The sequence below is a fragment of the Patella vulgata genome, chromosome 1, assembly GCF_932274485.2.
Source record: "Patella vulgata chromosome 1, xgPatVulg1.2, whole genome shotgun sequence".
In the NCBI taxonomy this organism is placed as follows: domain Eukaryota; kingdom Metazoa; phylum Mollusca; class Gastropoda; family Patellidae; genus Patella; species Patella vulgata.
This window is the reverse complement of record NC_065879.2, coordinates 40,346,983-40,371,271: the sequence shown is the minus strand read 5'-3', so window position 1 is coordinate 40,371,271 and position 24,289 is coordinate 40,346,983. Positions and strand designations below refer to the sequence as shown.

Below are 24,289 nucleotides of genomic sequence, written 5' to 3'. Positions count from 1 at the left end.
CCCTCAGCAGAAAATGTTAATTATCGAACTTAGTCAAGTCAAGGTATTGATGTAATAAAGCTATACACCAAGTGTCCTCACTCTTACCTAATTAGAACTCAAGTTAGCGTGTCCCAAAGCATCATCCAATCAAATTGCTTATCTCTGCTTACCCTAAGCAGATTATTCTTATATTCGAACTGCTTCAAGGCATTCTCCTAATAAACCAAGTGTGAACATTCTAACTCAATTAGAATGAGAGTTATTGTGTTCCAAAGGGTTGACCAATCAAATTGCTTATTGCTCTGCTTACCCTGAGCAGAAAATGCTCATTATCGAACTTAGTAAAGGTATTGATGTAATGAAACTATACATCAAGTTTCATCACTCCCACTTAATTAGAACTAAAGTTATTGTGTCCCAAAGCATAAACCAATCAAATTGCTTATCTCTGCTTACCCTAAGCAGAAAATGCTCATCTTCGAACTCCATCAAGGCATTGACCTAATAAACACCTACACCAAGTTTGAAAATTCTAGCTCAATTAGAAAGAGAGTTATTATGTCCGAAAAAGTGTGACGGACGGACCAACAGACGGACGAACCCATTTTAATAGTCTCCTGCTTTCTTCAAAAGGTGGGGGACAATTATTTGTTTCACACATTGAACGCACACCTAAAATTAAGTATTTTCTTTTTTGTGTCTAATAATTCATTTTGGCTTTTATTCTAAATCAATTTAAACTATGATTATTCTAAATCCCAGTATAAGGATTTTTAATGTGATTTATAACAATATTCAAATACTCAATATTTCTATTGTCTATAAATACCCTACAAAGAGATTATTTTTCATTAGTTAAAAAAGTTCTACTGCACGATAATGGGTCTTGGATTAAATACACCTATATTTTAATACAGTCTTGTCAAGTCTGCTGCTTGTGAATTTTCATGGCCTATTTACAAGATTCCTGATCTTCTCAACTATATCAATGATAATCCCTGCTCCGCCCTAAATAACAGAATAAAATATTCATTTAGTATTCCGTCTCTATGAAACATATGAACTTGAGCTTTTTGTTGGTTGGGGTGAAGTGTCATATTATCCTTAATGCTGACTAGGCTGAAGCCCAGGGGCGCACCAAAAAGCAGGGGTCCATTCAGCCTTTATTTCCTTTTAGTGTTAAATATTAACATGGCAAGCGCACCCTTTCTGATACAAGAGACGCCAAGGATACGTTACACTATATAGAAAAAGAAATTATGGTTCAATTTATGACAAGAAGATCGTAATTTCTTTGCCACTCCATTTTTAATTACTTCATTTTTAACATTATTGTATTAAATTGTACATGGGGGGAGGGGATGTTGGTGGGCCCCAAAGAACCATGTCTGGGGTCCCTGCAATGGGTTAATACGGCACTGTTGGGGTGATATACCGGTAGCTGGTGAAATTGAGATGAAATTCCCGATTTGCTAAATTTTCTCAAAGGAAAATCCTCAAACCAAATATCCTTCTATCCGCCACTGCCAGTCTTGTTTGAACTGAACAAGGAAATATGTGCTACTACTTCCTTATAGAATTCTTCAAGTGTGATCTGGTAGTTGCGAGTGGGGATGACAAGGAGAGAGAGAGAGAGAAATGGAGTTTAACGTCCACTCGACACAAACTAGGTCATTTCGGGACTAACATATGGTTTAATTTTATTTACATAATTCGCTTGCGCGTAGGGGTCTTTAGCAGTGGGAGGAAACCAGAGGACCCGGAGAAAACCCACAAGGTTGGACAGGCGACCCTACTCCTTGCCAGGGATGACAAGGAAAGAAGGCTTTGTAGTCTTGATGGTATGCAAAGCTGTAAAGCATGCATGTAAAAAAAATCCAAGAATGCTGAAAACTGGACCAGTGTAGGTAGAAATAGGTAGAAAAACAATTTTTAAAGATTTTGATTTTGATAAAGAGCTTGCCATTCTTGTTATAATAGTTAAAAACTAAATGATGAAAAATGAATATACATGAATTACTTTATTTTTTGTGAAGTTATGAGTGTTGGAAGATATATCCTAATCTACTTGTAAACAGTAACCATTCGACCTGAAGCCTTCAAAACTGATACCTAATTTGCCAATATTTTTTCTTTGCAGGTAGTTTAAAAATTTTCCCACAGGATTCCACTTTTCCTTGCTGTTTCCCTCTCCCAAAATGAGTTTTGTTCGCTATTCTACATGAAATTTGCATGCAATATATCACTAAATATCATAATGGAACTAAATGTACCGAGATTACAACCACACTTATTTTTGATCAGTTTCAGAAAAATCTATGTCGTGTAAATTAAACATTGGAATGATATAACTGTTAATTTAATTGATAATTCCCTTTTGTTTCCTACACACAGCACACCAGTATGATTTGATCTGATCTGATGCCAGTGATGCCATTTATTTCTAAAATTTATGTACGGTGGGACTGGGAACATAATGTTTACCTTTCATCTAAAGACTTCCTACATTTATTTGCAGACCACAGGTAGTTTGATAAGAGTTTTGACGCCTCCAGTTGAATATTATCTCCCTCATAATTAATATCAAAGCCATCCAGATGTTTTCATCATGACATGAAAATTGATTATATAATTTTTTATTGGTGGGTTTTATATCAAAGGGTTCACCAACGCATTATTGGCTAAGTGCCTTTCACAGATTGATACCATGGGTTTGTACATAACAAGACTTGGCTTTTGCTCAAGATAGCGATAATATAAATGACAGTTGAATATCTAGAGGTAAATATTCTTTTATCCTAGAAAATGACATAATTAATAAACACAGCCTGTTAATTCAATTAGTATTGGCACTAAATGCCAAACACATGGTCATTTCTATACTTATATCATCTTCATAGAGTCAAGCTAATTTTGTGACGTGTTACCTGACCAAACTGTATGCGTCTATTCCTGTACAGTTATTAAGTTGCAGTCAAGAAAGACTGATTCCGATAACAAATGACAAGTCCACAAGACAAGATGAGAAGACTACACCACTGGGTAAAAATTGTAATCTGGCATGGAAATATTAAATATTGTAGCATAGTGAAATATTATTACTGTAGTAGACAGTAACAATATAGCATGTTTATTATAGATTTTATATAAAGAAATGTATTAATCTCATCATTATTCTTCCCAAAATCATTCATATGCCCCTGGGTCAGCCATTCAATCCATTCATTACATTTGACAAAGAATAAGGTTGTCTTTCTAACCTTGTGAGGTCTCCTCTGAGGTCTCAGTTTTCTGCTCTCCTGTCCACAGTTATTTTTCTGTTGTGTGTGGTGTCGTCCTCCTTCCTTTATCTTTCCCTCAAATTCTGGTGAATTGTATTTATTCAATATAATTATGCTCATTGAACAAACTTTATTAATCGACCACCATAATTAAACTAAACAATATGCATGTGCAACTAGGCATGTTGAAATAATTTGTGTAAATACCGTTAAGTAAATAACATATTGGATTAACATATTGTTCAATTTTATTTCAATAATTCATTTGTACATAGGGGTCTTTAGCAGTGGGAGGAAACCGGAAACCCAGAGAAAAAACACGATGTTGGACAAGCAACCATAATACTTGTCACGTACAAGCTGGGAATAAAAACCACACCACTTGACTCAATGACAGATGTTACAATCTAAAGTGCCCCAAGTTAGACCATTCAGCCACCCATGCCCTGTGTAGGTAAATAAACAGCAATTAAAGATATATTATCAGTGTATAGTCCCGCGCTGAACAAAGTTAGGGAGGAATATTGAAATGGGCTCTGTCCATCAGTATTTCGTTTCTGGAGCATATGTCATAAACTGTTAGCGTTAACAACCAAACTATATCTACTTCCGGTGTGAGATGGTTCCTGATCACTGATCAGTTCAGGAAAAAGTATTACGTATATGATTAGAGTTTTGTCATGAATAAACGTACTTGTTATCGTGATTAGCTGTTGTTTTAGTGATCAGTAGTTACACGATAAACGGATCTAAGTTGATTGGCTTGAAATTGATAGTTCTATCGTCCGTGATTTGTTTGCCGTTGTTTTAGTACATTGAGAGAGAGAGAGAAATGGGGTTTAACGTCCACTCGACACAACTAGGTCATTTCGGAACTAACATGGTTTAATTTTATTTCAATAATTCGCTTGCGCATAGGGGGCTTTAGCAGTGGGAGGAAACCGGAGGACCCGGAGAAAACCCACGAGGTTGGACCCTACTCCTTGTCACGTACAACCGAGGATTCGAAACCACGCCAGTCGACTCAATGACAGACTTTATGATACAGCGCGCGCACGCTAACCATTCAGCCATCCAACCCCCTAGTGCATTGAATATTGGCCTTTATATGATTGGGAATTCTCTGTATCATTGTTATTTTAATTTGTCCTTCTTATTAATTGCTATGGCTCACTTTATTGGTGATTCCGCGCCTTCAACTTAGCTGAGCCTTGTCTAATGATTTTGTCGTGCGCGCATTATCGGGCTAAGCCGGACCCGCGAGCACCGTAGGTGCGAGCTGCTTGAACACCGCAGGTGGGTGGCCCTCCCCCAGAAAATTTTGAAAATTGACTCCCTTTGACTCAATTTCTGAGCACTTAAAAAATAGTTTCGGAGATTTGATACACTATTAGTTTTGGCATCTTGTTAAACCATGGATTGATTAATACCCTGTAAAATCGAGATCAAAACACTGCTGCGGCTGACCCTCAGACAGAAATATACCCATAAAACAAACAGAAAGACGATTTTGTAAACTTACGCACCATGATATAGTATTGGGATATGGGAAAAATCTTGTCCGCGATTTTCAAAACGTATGTATGTTGCCGCCCAGTCTTCAACTTTTGGGCTCAGTAGGTGGCACAGTTTGGCCAGTGCGTGGCGCCGGCGCCGCCTAGTCACCATGTTGAACGAGGCTCTGCGCCTTAGTCAACTTGTATTTCTACTTTTTATCGAAATAAACAAACTGTATCAACTCGACACCCTCTACTGATATAGTAATACTGTATTAATATTGGTAGATAATAGTTTAGAAACCTATTTGACCGCAAGAAAATCTTAGGGGAAATCCTATCACGGGGAGTCAATGCACACCGTGTCGATAACGGTGTGAGCTGACTCCTACAACTGCGCATCCGCTAAACGGTAAATCACACAACAGGAACCATCGCACACTGTCACACCGGAGCATTTCTCATAAACTATTCAAGGTATCTTCATGAAACTTTGCACAAACATCAACCTGTGATAGTAGTAGTTCCTTTTAGTAATTAGAAATTTCTCGGATTTTATAATTTTTGTGTTTCCATGGAATCAAATTTCTCTGTTGAATGATTTTTGAATTTTTACTACACATTTGACTTAGTTTTTGGTATATAATTATCATTCCAGCGCATATCTCAGACACTTTTCAAGATACATTTATAACACATTTACATTCATCAACCTATTCATTTTCAGACGACTGTCCTTCCGTCCCGATTTCGTTTCCCGAGCATATTTCATTATCCGTTCAAGAAATCTTTTTGAAACTTTGTACAAACATCAACCTATTATAGTATTTTATTTTCTAATGTATAGCTTATAATTGTTTAACATACAGCAGCTGATTGAGGTAGGCAAACATTATTGCACAAACCTTACAGGGAGGAGCGACCCTGCCTTGCCGAGCTACTGTGATCAGAGTATAAATCTTCTGACTAGTCCCATTGATATTTAAAGAAGTTGTTTTTCCTTATGCATTCCAAACAAGTGCAAGGGCTCTCTATGGTGATGACTAGTCATCTTGTTTTATTTTTAAATAGAGTTCTATGTATAAGATATGACATGAGTTTAGTAATTGTGTAATGTTTAACTTGAGACAACCATCATCACCTGTAGTACAACAACCAGACACCATTACACTTGTATATACACCTGTTATAAAACAGACATCCATTGGTTTATTTTGTAACTTTTCCAATTTTCTCACCGTTATCCACAACTACTAGAACTGATCTGTCAGTGGGAGAGTATTCAGTCTACAGGTCTTGAACATTGCCAAAAGTTTTAATTTTTTTATTAAAGGGCACGTAAGATGGGCGAAAAAACTTTTCAGTACGTATCGCTAATAGTTACTATATCCACTTTACGGCAAGTTCACACCAATTTGATTAAAATTAATTCAGCTATCTTCACTCAAAGTCGCAAAAAGAGACCTCCTGTAAAAACGACTTTGCCAATTATATTCGGAATATTTATTCCTTAATTACCTATATACAGCCAACGTGTGTATTCATTAACGCTTGACTGATTCCTCAGTCTGCGACATTAGCACTTGTCCGATTGGCCGGGACAATTAAAATTTACGGCGGACAAGTAAAACTTTCATTGGGACTTGCCCGCCGGTATAGTACTGTTTTTCAATAGAATTAGATACAAATGTATATTGACAAAGATGACACGCGAAAATTTCGCTAAAAATTTTTAAAAATATCCATTTCCCCGTTGCTCACACTGTTAAAGTTTGGGGTTCGGTATAAGATCGAGCAAACGTGGTGGAGCGCAGTTTCTGCTCCAAGGGAGACAATTCCATTTAATACGTGTCTACTCCCGCTTTGACATATATGACCTTGGAAATGTGACCTTTGTTGATGGTTTTCCTTGACTTTCGTTTTTCTGTTGTTGTTTGTCTTTCACTCTTTGTCGTCGGGAGATGTTAAGATGGGTGGAAGGGACACAGCCCGGAAAGACACTGAATAATAGGAAACGCGGATCCGGTGACGATGTTGCTCAAGTAGTAGCAGAATCAAAGCGCAGGTATGAAACAAATGGTTATGAAGTTGAAGGTGATAATTATTGTCAAGGAAGCAGTGATGATGATGAGGATGAGGATGATGGGGATGAGGATGATGAGAATGATGAAAATGAAATGGAGGAGCAGGAGCTATACAAGAACCTGAAACTTTATCTTGATGAATAACAAAATATATGATCTAATAAAAAATGTGTTTTGTTCTTTTTTTATTTCAATTGACCATTTCCATCTGACTGCTGTCGGTACAGTAAAATAATTTTGGGGCTTGTAAACGTTTTCATTGTACTTGGCCACAGAGCAAGTGAGTTTGAAAGTTAATGGTGCAGACTGATTCCTTAATCCCCTAATTAAATAAAACAAATGACTACAGAGTAATTTGTTTTGTAATTTATTTTAATGACTATGGAATAACTACAGAATAATTTGTTTTGTAATTTATTTTAATTTAAGATCCAATTTAAAATTTGTTTTATAATGTCATAACAAAGAAAGTCGATGTAGTCATATCTGTGTCATTTCAAGGAGAATAAGCCGACAGTAAACCAACAATAATTGGCTTCCGATTAAAACAACAAGAATGGTGTGAAATTGTTATTGACAATATCTATGAAACCAATAGAAATAATTAAATGTGGGCTTTTAAGAGGTGAAAAGGTTTCAAGTAATAATCATATTAATTTAGAGCAACGATAATTTCGACAAATTGAGAAGATAACCCGCCCTCTCTTCTCAAGACAGCGATTTTAAAACTGTGTTTTAAAGTGAATTTTTGAGTCCCTCTACCATCGTGTGCAGTCCAAACAATTCCATATACATTTGCCACAGAAGAGTATTGTGGTTCTAATTTCCCCAAGTAAAAGAGTACAGGAGTAAAAAGATGTGTTCAAGCAAAATGTATCATAAAAGTCAAACGTGATTTAAACATGATTTTTAAATGACGATCCGTTATCAATGTAACCAATGGTATATCGTTTTCCTGTAGCCATCATATGGCACCTTTCTTTCTTCAAGTGGATTTGACTTCATTTCTCTGAAATAGATTGTACAAATGAAATACGAAAAAATATATCAATATACGTTAGAATTAACAGTACAAATAAATTTGGCCTAATTAATTTTGTTGGTAACCATCTAAATCGAATAACAGATTGAGAAGAGGCAGCTAACTATCTTTGTGTATTAATAATAATATGACAAGTGTAGTGTCGTTAATATCTGTCATTTATCAATCCGACTAAAGTTGCACAGACAGGGGGTCATAAATTAATTTACACCTCCATGTTAATCATGAGTGCATGAACACTGATTAGGTAACTATCTTTTTTACGCCGGCCAGATCAAAGACATCACTCTAGGTGATGAACGAACGAAAAAAAAAAAAGTTATGGGGGAACTTTTCTACAAACATTTCTTCACACAGCTAATCATTGAATCGTACACACGTTAATAGTACAGAATAATTAAGTTTTACTCATCAGATCAGTTGTTTATAATTATTATTTACCCAATAATCAATTAGCTTTGTTCACTGATGTTTTTTTAATAAAGTAGCCTCTTATTATTTGTTGATTGGCGTTTAGAGAACATTTAACTGGACTTGATATGAAATCTGAATATAAATTATTTGACGGATAAACGTTTGTGATAAGATTAGGTCATAATGTGTTATATACTTCTTTATAAAAAAGGTATTTTACCATTACATTGACAGTTTAATCACTCACCAAACGGCATCAGGAACTCCACCTATAATCAGGTGTATTTGATATTCATGTCCAGGAATCCCTGGCAATTTTCAAGCCAAAATTAACCTTAGTTACTACGCCCATAGTATGCATGGAACCGTATATGGCAATAATTTGCCACCTTGATTGGCTGAGAAATGAGGGCAATCTATTGTTATGCACAGTCATTGGAAAATTCCATATTCACTGTGATTTTCAAATGTAGTTACAATAAAAGTTGTTCTTTGTATATAGAAATGGTTATTATTATATATACCTAGCTAATATTGAATATATCGACAAGTGAATGGCACCTTTTGTATTTAGGGGGGTGGATGACCGAATGGTTAGCATGTGCATGCTGTATCATAAGGTCTGTCATTGAGTCAACTGGTGGGGTTTTGAATCCCTGGTTGTACGTGACAAGGAGTGGACGTTAAACCCCACTTCTCTCTCTCCATTTCTGTACTTATAGAGAATAGTTTGGGATATCAAGTATTACAGGGTTATCTAAATTACCGGTAAATGCGCTAATTGCTTGGATCTTCTTCATTTACCACTGGCCTATTTAAACAAAGGCAGCTTAACAGATCTACGGCATGATTCAGCATTTTAAATTCACTCTAAAATATTCCAATCATAAATGTCTAATCTATAACAATGCAAGACGATAATTCAGAGATTATGATTAGGCCAGCCACTGGCCGTCAATAGACACTTGTAAACTGGTGGTGTGTATTGATAGTGCTATATTGTACAGACAGTGATTTTTGTATAGATAATGTATATACTATGTGTAGTCCCTGTGACGTCACCAGCTAATCCGCCGGATTAAGGTTTAAATGAGAAATTGAAAAGCATTTTGGGGTGTCGGATGCTTAAACGTTAATAGCTGAATTAATTTTAATCAAATTGGTGTGAACTTGCCGTAAGGTGGATATATGCTATACGTACCGAAAAGTTTTCTCACCCATCATATGTGCCCTTTAAAAGCCGGATTAAGGTTTAAATGAAAAATTGAAAAGCATTTTGGGGTGTCGGATGCTTAAACGTTAATAGCTGAATTAATTTTAATCAAATTGGTGTGAACTTGCCGTAAGGTGGATATATGCTATACGTACCGAAAAGTTTTCTCACCCATCATATGTGCCCTTTAAAAGTTATTTCTATATAAAACAATGCAGAGTAAATGAGTGAACCAAAATTATGCCCTTTGCCAACCAAAGTTGGTCATAAAATTGATCATAGAATTATTGATAAAAACATATACGAACAATCAAAACCATTAGACAAAATTCAAAGTCCTAAAAAAACGGTATAGGCAAAATAGTGTAATCAGCAAATGGACTCTTCATCGTGTACAAAATACACGACAAACAGTGGTAACAGGTTTAACTCTATACCAGCACTATATTGTCCAAAATAATAATTGTCTTTATAATTAACCTTAAACTCTATAGCAGCACAAATCAAGATCAGTGACTTTATCTGCACTTCGGATCACAAAAGTTTGTAAGAAATCTGTAAATAATCATAGCGCAATCACACATTTTCACAGTTACCGTGACACACATCCACCTTGCAGAATTCTCTGGCTTTATTCACTCTTTTTTACGGAAAAAAATAAAGGTGATATGTCATGTAAATTGAAGAAAAGATGGTGATATTACAAAAGCTATAGCTCTGCTACTGATATTAGAAACCATATTTCATAACTGTGTTATCATTGAAATATCAAGAGGAGAACATAAAAAAAGTATCTGTAATAGAATAGTACATGTATATAATTTGATTAAAACTACAAAAACTTATCAAGTTTATTCTACAAACATTTCAATTACCTAGTTTAATCTTATATACCTCTTTCTTTATAAATATGTCTCCAGGTACATATTTTTTGTGTGCACCAAAGTGTGTAAATCCTATCAAAACAACCCATTTTTTCCTTGCTGATGAGATATATTCAATGTAAATCAAGCGATTTTAAGCCAACCAATTCAGATGGCCATGATAAGACAGCTTTTAAGAAAGAGGTAAAGTTGGGTTTTATAAATTAGTATATTTGCCCCACCTTTGCATTCATTCAGTGAAGTTAAACCAGTTTAAAGTGCATGCATTAAACCATTCAGCCCCCCACCCTTCTATGTGAAGGGTGAAAAAATGTCACTCTTCAGTCTTCATGCTAGATGAGCAATGTGCAGTTTCTGAAACATTACTTTATACTAATAAAACTCAATTTTGATATAGCAGGGGTAGGGTGCCCCAAGCAACTCTAAGAAATTTGGTCTTACCTGGAGAGGTGTTGACTGTGCAAAGACAAATTTCTCAATGATGACGAAACAGGCTTGGGCACACTTGGAGCACGTGCTCGGAGAAAATATTCACTATATAGGCCATGCACATGGTATTGTCACAACATCAAATGATAAATAAAGACATGTTAAAAATATTCTCATTACGCTTTTGTCTTTAGATATTATTGGATCGCTAACTACGTTAAAAATTCTAAAAATTATTGTCGTTTTTATTTTTTAATTCGGTATTTATTTACAGAGTGCTGTCATTTAGTTTTGGCGATTTCACATCTCCCAATAAGGTGTGTTGGGCAAGAAAAGAGTACAACCGGTATTTTTCTTTTAATTTTGCAAGGTTCGTGAAATAGTCGTTAAATTGCCCAAGACGAGTTTTGCCAAGTTCCGAAATTTAACAAATTGTTTTGTATTTTAAATTTGCTACCAGGAATTAATCGAAACGAAGGGTAGCCTCGATTGACCAGATTTACTGTTCCAGACTATTGGCTTTTAGGGTTCAGGGTAAACAATTCTTTTTATTTTGTTCAGGTTTTGACCGACGGACTCTTTTTAATTTGTTGTCAATCGATTCAATTAGCAGGCATGACGTCCAAAGATGAATTACTATCCAGCATTGGTTTGGGCGATCACTATGATCTTGGTACAATAATTAAACTTCCCTTTGCAAAAATTAAAAATAGGCTGGTACTAGCCATCATTAATAAATTTCCAACTAATACAGAGCACCAGTCTATAATTACTGACTTACATGATGACAGCATGACGTTTGATGACAACGGTATTCGAAGTAGGCTGGTCAGACTGAAGACAAAGACTAGAAAGCTGGGTAAACATATAAAAAATTGTAATAAATCTTTAAAATTATATGACGATTATCTCGACAGCCTCTTTTTCCCCGGGATAGTGGAGATAGTGGACAAGACACCATTGGCAGATACCAGCACGATACATTTAATAAATAGAGGGACGCAGACATCTGTTGATGCTGTGACTTTGACCAATTTAAATAGGAAAAATAAGAATTTATTAAGAAGGTTCAATAGGTATACATAAACAATTTTGCGTTTAAAAAATCGACTAAGGAAGACCTCAAAAGAATTAATTCGTGCGAAGGCTAATAATAATAAAGTTTTGACAAATAAAAAAACTGGTTGTAAGTCCCAACCTCGTGGGGAAGAAGTAATTTTGTATGATGTCGAAAATCAAAGATACACTTCAGAATGCCATAATTTGGTCAGAAAGTACATTGCAAAAAGTTTACTTGAGTATCGGGATGACTTTAATCTTTCGTGTTCGAGTTCTGCCATGCCTCACAACAAATTACCAGAAACCATGTTCAGTCATCTCGATCGCACCCTCGTCTAATATTTTTGGCAACGAAGCACTCATTTTATGTAATGAATAAATCTGATGAATGGCTAAAAAATCTTTCACTTGATAAACGTAATTTGGTCTTAATGGATGCTAAAACGATAACTAAAAATCAACTTTCTAAATTTAGGCAAACACGGGAAGAAATCGAAAGAAAAAAGCTAGTGGTTCTTTTTGCGAAAAAGAATGAATTAATAGAAAAGGGGAAACGGGGGATTAGGAAAAAAAGTGCGCCTAAAAACAGAAATTGTCGGGGTGGGTCTTTGGAAAAGTAAAGAGGGTATGGAAAATGGGCTTTAACAACTAACAGATAGGGAAATGAAAGAGGCACTGAAGGCACAGCTCCTGTTTCATAGGTATGTTTTAAATCAGCAACTTTTCAATAAGTCTATATTTTATTTTTCTGTCGCCGGTAAGGATCACTCGATTCCAGTTTTAAAAGAAAATTTACAAAAATTAATTGACCTGGTTGATCCTACCAAACTTTCAATGCCCCTTTTTAGGATTATAAAAACATTCAATTTCTTCATTCTCCGTTTCTAATTTTATTATCAATCCAGACGTCCCAGCAGACCGACATTCCAACACTTCGCAGAGTATTTTAACAAATCATTATTTTTAAATAACTGTTTTCTTTAAACCAATCGGTTAATTTTCGGGTAGCAATTTATTTTACAAAATACGCCTACTACTGTAGATCTACTTTGATATCGTGTTTGAAAAGTTGCCTTTGACATACTCTAAGTATGTCCCAAGGGGAACAATTGAGAATATATGTTTATTACAGATTAGTTCTAAATTACATATCTGTGTTTGGTAAATAATGACTATGTATTATTTATTATCAATCAATTTGTGAAATGTCGTAACAGATCGTGTTTTTGGGTAAGATTTGAGTTATGCTTTGTTTGATAAAGTGAATACACCTGCGCTGATTACCTAATTTTTAACCTATTTATCTTTGTCATTATTTATTTAATACTATAATTATTCCATGAAACGTTTCTTTAATAAACATACTTCCGAACATTATTTCTTAAATGGGACATCAAATATAAATTTACAAAGGCAGATTAACATATAAATTCCAATATAAATAGACCTATGTGTCTATGGGTATACAGAAAATATAAATAGATTGTTCTAATATATCTACAAAAACGTAAATACATTTAAATTGGACTGCACACATTAAGTACACAGGAATGACCGATCCAAAAACTGAGCTGTGTTGCGCATGCTCTGAGATCTGAAATTCTATCGAATCATGAAGCAGATTTCCTCAGATAGCAAATTACGATTTAAACGAATAGTCCCGAATGGTAGTGGTGGTTCATTCATTTCGGAAAAGAAATCTATAATTTTAAATGACCAAGAAAACATAACTTTGTTAACATTGAAACCTCAAAATAAATATCTCCACCGGTAGTACATAAAAGCAGTGTATTTTAATGTACAGTCGAATGGATTATCTTGTGAAATATAGCACGCAGGTATAGTTTCTTGGCAGTTTATAATAAAGGATTACCATGGGTTGTTGTTTATATAGATATAGTGTCATAACTGTAAATAGTTTTCGAGATTTTTTTTAGCTCGGGGCACCCTAGCAGGGGATGAATTAATCTAAAAACAATTCTGAATACTGTCATGATTTGAGTAAAACAAATGGCATCTGTGTAACATTCATCTTGTATAAAGCTGTAGCCAACATATATTGTTTAATAGAAAGGTGTCAGAATGATAACATTTGGCAGATGCAACATGCCTTTCAGCTGCGGAATCAATTTGAATCTTTTTGCTACCCATAGAAATGAGGTATAAAGTAAATAATCTTATCAAGAATTGTATTCAACCAGTAAATTGGTGTCTCGCTTGTTTATAAATTGTTACTATGTTATGATGTAACCAGAAAAAGGTATAGTTACTTCTAATTTTTAAAACTGTCCGTAGGTAAGACTTACAAGGTAAGACTTAAAGGAGCGAAATTTCTATTATTTGGTACCTAGAAATTGACACAAATGGGTCGCAACACATATAATAATGTAATATGAATGTAGGGATTTGCATTCAATCGTTCCCATTTTTACTCTAATTTCTATCAGTTATGTTCGGCAAAATATGCAGTAAGTCTCAATCGAATGGCAAGCCCTAGCATCTGGTTATTCCAATCTACACCGGTAGTATTTATTGCACATGCTCTTCAGATAAGAATATGGCATCACCATTTGACATGACTTGTGGAATATGTCTAGCCTTGTTCTTCGAGTCCCTTGTTACAAGTGGTGCTGACATGCATTCTGGTACACAATTCACATACCAATTAATGTTTATTTTGTCTTAAATATTGGATATCAGAAGTCCATCTTTTCCCGGTAAGATCACAACATCAATGTTGATTTAAATTGACAAATAATTTGTGTTTTCAACGCCAAAGACTGTGGATGAAATTGAGTTAGACTTAGCTACTTTAAAACAAGGACAAATATTAAACTAAAACAAAGACAAATTATTGACTTAAAAAAAGGCCAATTTTTTTATGAGTTAAAACAAGGTTATTGTTTAAGAGTTAAAACAATTATCCTTGTCAATACAAGATATGACCTCAGAGTTACATACATATACATATGTGAAACTAATAAAAGGACTTATGCGAGAATAAACATGGACCAATGTGTAAATAAACAAGGAACAATGTAATATTAATACCACACCATGGTTAATTCTCTATTGACCAATTTCTACCTGAAAGAAAACGCAATATACTAATTCTTGCACCTAACTGAAGCCCATCCTGTTAAATTCAGTAATAAACAGAACGTAACAAATCACTACAAACACATCGTAGGTTTTTAGTCCCCCGACAGTTTGCCAGCTACAATAACCTAGAATAGATCTGGCAACTAGAAAATTTGATCTTCAGAATGATTACAGTATAAGTAAGTTTACCTTAAATGTAAATCTGTTCAATTTTAATTTATAATAAATTTATTCAACAGCTAATAAAGCCCTCTGCTATTAATTAATTGAAATGAGTGTGTTTCAATGTATATGCATACTTTTATACAAACAGGAAATTTATGGGCTAAATTTATATATTGACATCAAATATTGCAAGCAGTCCACTCTTTAGATTTTAAATACAACCACCGCTTAAATCAGCATTCAATTATTTGAGAACTGCGTACACTATTGACCTTTAAAAACAATAATATACAGGTAATTTCAAATTGTAATTCATTAAAGTCTAAGTTATGACTTATTTCCTTTATATTACATCATTTTGATTTTGCCAACAGAGAGAGAGAGAGAGAGAGAGAGAGAGAAATGGGGTTTAACATCCACTCGACACAAACTGGTCATTTCGGGACTAACATGTGGTTCAATTTTATTTCCATAATTCGCTTGCGCGTAGGAGTCTTTAGCAGTGGGAGGAAACCAGAGGACCTGGAGAAAACCCACGAGGTTGGACAGGCGACCCTACTCCTTGTCACGTACAACCAGGGAATCAAAACCACGCCAGTTGACTCAATGACAGACATTATGATACCGCACGCACATGTATTAAATACACTTCTATTGAAATCTCTAAGTTAAGACGTTTTAGAATTCCTAAATGTCAATAATCTATTACAATAATAAATCAGTAACTACCTCCAAATTATTTTTGTGTTAATTAAGGAAAGATTACAATCAATGATAAACAACAATAATAAATTGCCTTAACACCAAACTATCATTCATTCATTAATCATGTAACTATGTAGTCAACTATTCATATAATAAGCTCTATCATATAGCTATTATATTTCTCTTACTGATAAATCAATCCTTAATTACCACGATGAAAAACTCAAAATAATTTCTTCTTGATGGGCTTCACAAAAGATCACTCCACCATAACTACAGAAATAATAATATTTAGTTGTCAGTGATAGAAATTTATAAAAACATTTATTTGATAAATGTACACTTCATAACATTCTCTATTTTTTGTTCTAATTCAAAAGTTTTCAAGGAATGAACGAATGTAGCCCTATACACTTTCATTATTAACCTCAATTTACCTTGTAAACAGGGCCAGTTTAAGACAGCTGGACAAACTGCTCTTAATAGGGCCCTGCATATCAAGGGGCCCCCAAGACAGGGTAATCTACGCTGGTCTATCAAGTAAGAACATACATTTTAAATAACAAGTTTCAGGTTACTTTAATACATCATTTCACTGTTTGTGAATTACCCTTTGTTGAAATGTATTGCTGAAAATTACATCAAACACAAACCTTTCAAGCTGCAAGGACACAGTGGATCGGATACCAAGCCTACAATACAAAGCTGACGTGTGACCTGATGCCTGGGGCGGATCCAGGATTTTCAGAAAATGGGGGGGGGGGGTTGTGCTGCCCCCACATGGGAGTGATGGGCACTCAACCAAGTCATCAACCTGCTCGTTTCGGAGTAAATTACAATTTCCAACTTAAACTGACTGTTAATTCGTTTAGCAACATGAGTTTCGGTACCTACGTACAGTACTAGCAAAACGGAAGTACTAAATTTCCCCGAAGTTCGACCTGTGCGGAAATGAAAAATCACTGACTTTAGTTAATCAATCCGCTCTGGCCACTTTTAAAATTTCCTCCGCGAATTTGAGTAAACCGCCGACCTCCGTGATTATTTTAAACCGCCACCCTCCGCGAATTTTAAAAAGTCAGACTTTCCATGCATGTACAGTCAGCACATCCATAGCTTCTTTGAAATAGGTTTATTTATCGTGCGATTCCACGGCACTGATATCGTAGTCGAATATCAGCTAATATGGCATGCAAAAAAAGGTTGTTAATTTAACACGGTTAGACACACAGATTTTACTGGCTTATATTGAAAATATAACAAATATCAAACATTCGAAGGCTTTTAAATAAAAAAATAAACAGAATTATGGTTGTATCGATACATTACTTCATCAATATGTGCCATGACTCTAGATGTAATTAACGGTAATTTGCTGAAACTCAATAGGCTTGTTCGTTTTACTAATTTAAACGATACATATAAATTTCATACAGATCGGATAATAACTTTTGTCGTTGGAGCATTCACAAGGTACAACAAAGCTAAAAAAGGGCCATAACTCACGACGTAATTAACAGAAATTCAATAGGCTTCTTCGTTTCACTAATTTAAATGATGCAAATAAATTTCAAACAGATCGGATGATAACTGTTGTCATTAGAGCGTTCACAAGATTCAACAAATTCAAATGAGGCATATAAATTTCATACAGATCGGTTGATAACTTTTGTCAGAGCGTTCACAAGATGCAAAAAAGTGAAACAAGAGCCATAACTCCAGAAGAAATTAACAGAAGTTATTGAAATTAAATAGGCTTCTTCATTTCAATAATGCAAACAACATATATCAATTTCAAAACAATCAGATGATAAATGTAGTCTGTAGAGTGTTCACAAGAAATTGTGGACGACGGACGGGGGCGACGGCAATATACGACCACATTTCCATATAAAAAATGGTATTACAGATTTTATTTAATAGAAAATCTATTATATTAAATTCTATGTCATTTCCATTAGGACGACGTAATTATAATATGAGATTTTCATGTCCAACAGGAAAACATTTATTTCCATTGACTTGGTAAATGTGAAATAAAAACATTGTTTTTACGTATCTGAATGTGTATGGGCAATGTTTTTATCTTATACTAATCACACTTTTTAAAATTGCAAACACAATATTGTTTTCATTTCTGAAACTGTTTAAATGGATACCAAATATCACCAGTCTTCCCAAATTATAGAAAGTAAGACTTTTTATTGCCTTCCAAAATTATATAGCAATATGGAAAAACTGTTGATTCTTTTAAATATACTGAGCGCCATGGAAAACGCATCACTTTTTTTTCCCAAATATTTTATTACTAGGTGGTTTTGTATGTATAATATTATGCAATACTATGAACTATTGTTTCACACAATGCTCCCAAACGCAAAAAATATCGGCCCTTGTGCAAAAAAAAAAATTGCACGAGATGCACATGAAAACCCCAATATTCACGTGCAGTATTGTGTGTGAGCCCTTTAAAAGCATGTTTTCAACTTAATGTGCAGTACATGAACTGTGAAACGTCAATCTGTCGTAATTTTTTGTTGGATGTGTGAAGGAATCGAGCTAAAGATGCCGAGGCTTACCAAAAATCAACGGAATGAAGTCATGGGAATGTCCAGGGTTGGCATGTCTACACGTGCTATTGCCTGACACTTCAATTGTCATCAGTCCACTATTGTAAGGTTGGTGGAACGTGTTCGAGTTACTGGATCAACACGTGACCGTCAACGTCCTGGTCCACAACGCGTTACAACCCAGGCTCAAGACCGCTACATCCGGGTCACTCATCTGCGTGAGAGATTCCGCCCAGCGACTCGAACAGGTGCAGCAGTCGTCGGAAGACAAGGACCAGTAAGTGCCAACACCGTAAGATGTCGTCTAAGAGAAGTAGGACTCCGTGCCAACGACCTTATGTTGGAGCTATCCTCAGAGATCATCACCGTCAGCGGCATTTGATATGGGCTCAAGGACACCAGACATGGAGAAGAGTAGACTGGCAAAGTGTGCTCTTCAGTGATGAGAGTCGCTTTAATCTTTATCACGCTGATGGCCGTCAACGTGTGTGGAGATGTCTTGGGGAACGTCTTGCAGACTGCTGCATCTTCGAAACGAATCGATGGGGTGGGGGAAGTGTATGGTGTGGGGAGGCTTCACATTTCATCACCGGACCGCCCTACACATTTGCAGGGGTCACGTTAATGCTGTAGCCTACCGTGATGATGTCTTGCAACCAATTGTTGTTCCGATGTTTCGAGCACACCCACAACTTCAGCACTTCCAACAGGATAATGCACGTCCGCATACCGCCCGTTTTAGTATGGACTACCTGGCTGCTAACAACATCAATGTCTAGGACTGGCCAGCCATGTCTCCGGACATGGCACCGATAGAACATGTCTGGTATGAGATTGGACGCCGTCTGTATCGGAGACCACAGATGCACACCATTGCTGCTTTAGAAGCTGCTCTTCTCCAAGAATGGAACAATTTGCCCCAGGCCTTCCTTCAAACATTGGTAAATTCCATGCGACGTCGCTGCACAGTGTGCGTAAGAGCCCGTGGAGGACACACGCGCTACTGACATCTGTTTCGTACTTTTGGTTTTGACCCCTCTGACTTTGTACCCTTGATTACAGATTAAACATCCATAAGTGTACAAATGTGTTGTTATGGATGTGTTCCCATTTGAATATTGTTCACAATAAGAAGCAAAATAAATAAGATATGTTTACAGGATCATTTTGTTATACGAAAAACTAAGTGATGCGTTTTCCATGGCGCTCAGTATAATTTGCAATAAGCTATATGACAGGCAATAAAAGACAGGCATGCGAGTATCGATTTTGATTCTGTAAAAAAAACAGCGGCTGCCAGGCAGGATACGCCCACATTTTCGAGAGATGGATAGAGAACAATCTAAAACGAAAGTGATTTTTCCTACAATCAAGGGCCATAATTCAGGAAATTACAATTCGATATGCGCAAATATCAAAAGGAACCGAGATCTTTGGGTTATAAACTTACATTTCAAGTTTCAACAAAATCGGATAAAAATTGTGACCTCTATAGGGTCCACAACCTTGGTATACCATATTTTTACGCTATTTGAGAACGAGGGGTGGTCATTTTGTCTGTCAGTTTTGGGCCGATTTTCACGAAAATCGAACTCAAGCCATCCTTCGGGTGTAACGGTGATATAATAATAAGTTTTTGTCAAATCAGATAAAAATTATGACCTCTATAGGGTCAACAAGCTAAAAACGCGATTTTTCGTACAATCAAGGGCCATAAATCAGGAAGTTACGGTCCGATATCTTTGAGTTATAAACTTATATTTCAAATTTCAACAAAATCGGATAAAAATTGTGACCTCTATAGGGTCCACAACCTTGATATACCATATTTTTACGCTATTTGAGAACGAAGGGAGGCCATTTTGTCGGTCAGTTTTGGGCTGATTTTCACGAAATTCGAACTCATTCGTCCTTAGGGTGTAACGGTGATATAATAATACGTTTTTTTAAATCAGATAAAAATTATGACCTCTATAGGGCCCACAAGCTAAGAACGTGATTTTTCGTACAATCAGGGGCCATAATTCAGGAAGTTACGCTCCGATATGCACAAATATCGAAAGAAACCGAGATCTTTGGGTTATAAGCATACATTTCAAGTTTAAACCAAATCGGATAAAAATTGTGACCTCTACAGTGTTCACAAGCTAAAAATATGATTTTTCGTACAATCGGGGGCCATAATCCATGAAGTTACAGTCCGATACATGCCAATATCAAAAGGAACCGAGATCTTAAGGTGATAAACCTATATTTCAAGTTGCATTGAAATCGTATAAAAATTGTGACCTGTAGACTGTTCATAAACAATTATGGACGGACGAACAGACAGGGGCGACGACAATATACGTCCACATGAAAATGTGGGCGTATAAAAAAGTATCCCTCACATATTGCTGTGGAATATAGTAGTATTAAAGGGTTAAAACTTGGTTGCAATACTTGCAATATCACTTTAACCAAAACGAATCAATGGCATGCTAAATATACTCAATTTACAGTAGTAGAAATAACCTAATTATTTCATTTTGTAATTTAATTTAGATATACATCTATTTTTTTAGACTGAGAGCAAGTGCATCAACATTATAATTTAATTAGATTGTCTGAATTTTATATTTCAATGCCAGAATTGTGGGTAGGAGAAGTAATAATTTAAAATCCAAAACAGATTCATGATCTTATGCTGCATGTTATTTACACTTCATTTAAAGTTCTGTTAATATGCATGAGACATTGGACCTCAAATTGAATAATGGCATCATGTTACTGTCATCATAATTAAAGCTCCTATATACATAAATAAAGATTCAATAAAGAGTTATTTACACTTCATTTTGTTCCGTTAAGACATTGAACCTCAAATTGAATAATGGCATTATCAGTCACAAAAAATAGCTAAAGTATTAGTCCCAAATTATTCAAAGCAATCAATTCAAATTTATGGTCGGATAAAGTTTATACTTGTTTCTATTGATTCTCTCTGCCATTTTTATGTGTCTTGAAGAAATGAATCTTGCTTTTGTACAAGTCAGTAAATACTTTGCTATTGGTCATTTTTTTTATACATGGGCATGCTGAATTATACATAATAACAACTGTCTTTACATTATAAAAGTACCGGTACATATTTTAGACCTTTGATATTTTTTTTTTTTAAAACTATATTTTATTCAATAAGAATAGGATTGGGGAACAGGCTAGGCCTATATCACCCCTCTCCCTTCAACAAAACAATATAATTACAATTAGTTTACTTAAATACATGTATATAGTCGAAACTATTCATATTGTGTTATTAAAGATACATTATTTAAGAGTTTTATAAAGAGTTGGCCATTCTTGCTATAATAATTCAAAAATAGATGATAAAAAAAAGAAAATGTTGAAAATTTCAGTCAAATTACTTTGTTCTGAACGGAATTGTCACTGTTAGAAGTTTGGACTAGAAATAGGCACTATAGTGTCTATAGTTAGGCAATTAAATAGAAATCTTAAGACTCGAACCCTCTATTGTTTGGAGTACAGTAAGCCACGAGTTACAGCTACATAAACAACTGTTTTTAGTTGTGTATATTACAAGTAAATAAAATTTAGTTCTCTTTTATTGATGATTTAGAAATTAAGAACTTATTCATCGCAAAAGAGATATTATTATTATTATTATGTAACATACTAAGAACCTAACTACATTTTTGGGGCACCAACCACCACCGCCCCCCCCCCCCCCAGTCAAAAATTTCCCTGTACGCCTATGAATAGGCATCAATTCTGTCTTCACTGTCTATAAGAATTGGCGATCATTTGATTGACAAACGATAACTCCACCCAAATATCAAGTAACATGCTCAATGGCTATGGTAGTCTCGCTTGGCAGGCTTTTCATTACCAGTTTCCGGTTGTGACATCAGCGAGTAATAGTAAACGTTAGCTTGGTCCGCCATTTATTGATTTAATTTGAAATGGACGAGGCTGTTTAAATCCAAACGGAATCCAAGCCATCCGTGCATCTACAGAGTTGATTTTAAGTTTGTCGTGTAAATAAAGGTCTAATTTATAATTTCTATAACATCTGAAGCCTAAATAAAGACTTGCAATAGGCAGATTTATCTCTTGCATAATGTATGTTTAATTATTAAAATTCTGAAAGTATACAATAATATTTTTTTTTTTTCAAATAAAAAGTTTATTTGATATACATAATGACTAGTTTTGGTTTAAGGCCTGAAAGTGTACAAATATGTAAACAGAATCTAGTGATGGTAATGATAAATGACGATTTCAGTACTTAAAATCTATTACTTAATTCTAAAAAGTTTTGCACCTAAGTAAATATTAATTTATTTTGTTCAACTGAAATATCCGTAGAGCCATACAATAGAAATTTTGTGTTGGTGTATTCTGTTGGTAATGTTTTTATGGTTGTATTTCGTGCATCTGAATATAAGGGACATATCAGCAGAAAGTGATAAGGATCTTCAAAATTGGAGAGTCGGTTATGTGTCTTAAAAATGCATTTCCATTTAGACTTTTGATATATCTATGCCAACAATTTGGCTTGTTGTCCCTTTAAAAGACCTACCCACCATAGACATATTTTGAAGATGTTGAACATTTTGGGGCTAACCACGGTCAAATCATGGATTTCTTGAAGTTCAAACTATGTTTATAACTATTTTGAACTACGGTTTACCATGTGTAACTAAGGTCAACTACAGTCTACTATTGTCAATTACTGTCATCCCCCACAACAGACAACTACGTACATTACCGCAAGATGTGACAGTGGCTTAAAGTGGAAGGTGGGGTTTGATGGCCGAATGGTTAATGTTGAATCAAAAGGTCTATTATTGAGTCAAGTGGCATGGTTTCGATTCCTCACTTGTACATGACATGGAGTAGATTTTCTATGTCCTACAGTGGCATTACCAAACCCCTCCACGCCACAAAGGTCCATTATCAAAATATGAAAGAAAATTACTTACTATTAATGTTAATTTCCCATCTGGGCAATCTTTCATAAAACCTTTATACCTGTCAAAGGAAATTATTGCAAAATATATTTATCATCAGCACTTTTTTTTTTATTAAAAACTGTATGAAAAATCTCCTTATTAGAGAATAAAATATGTGGCTTGTCATCTGAAATTTATCAACAGCATTTGTTATTAAAAATTATGTAAAAAAGTTTCCTCATTTGGCAGTAAAATATCTATCTTGACATGTGAAATAGTTGAATAAATTAGATGTAACCATCTGTGGAAGAAATACAGACAATCTACCAGTACAGTTATATTTGGTAGCAGCTGTTTAGATGTTATTCTAACTTATGTTGACATTAAAAAGAAAATGGGGATGAAAAAATGGACTGCTCCTGATCAGAATAATGCTTAAGGCTTTAAATCTGTAATTTAATAGAAATAACTCATGAAATTTTGGTGGCGCCAATGTTGCAATTTCTGAATACAAATCAACTTTTTAAATTTGTTAATAAACTAATGACCATATCTTACTTTGCAGAGTTTAATTTCATTGCTATGCAAATTTGTTGCAAGATATAAAGGATACAATGGTAAAACTCAATTACATTGGATTTTTCACTCATAGGTATGCCAATATTGATATCATTACAAACGGTCAACAAGCAGTGATTGTTGTCCCATGTAACTGTGTTAGCATTACACAGACAAACAATGCATCATAATGGCGAGGGAAGAAAAACACATTTTTTGCAGCAACTACTGTACCAATTTAGTGCATTGGAGAAAATGGGCAAAATCATATGAGAGAGAGAGAGAAATGGGGTTTAACGTCCATTCATCACAAACTAGGTCATTTCGGGACTAACCGGAGAACCCGGAGA

The 24,289-nt window shown here is 35.1% G+C and overlaps 1 protein-coding gene across 1 annotated transcript in view; it reads right to left on the bottom strand.

Moving 5' to 3' along the window:
• The window catches only part of LOC126826029 (neuronal calcium sensor 1), a 77,325-nt gene that overhangs the window by 31,465 nt on the left and 21,571 nt on the right, over positions 1-24,289 (bottom strand). Inside the window, exon 3 of the mRNA XM_050555543.2 lies at positions 23,412-23,460. Coding sequence (XP_050411500.1) covers positions 23,412-23,460 — 49 coding nt within the window. The remainder of the gene's footprint in view (positions 1-23,411; positions 23,461-24,289) is intronic.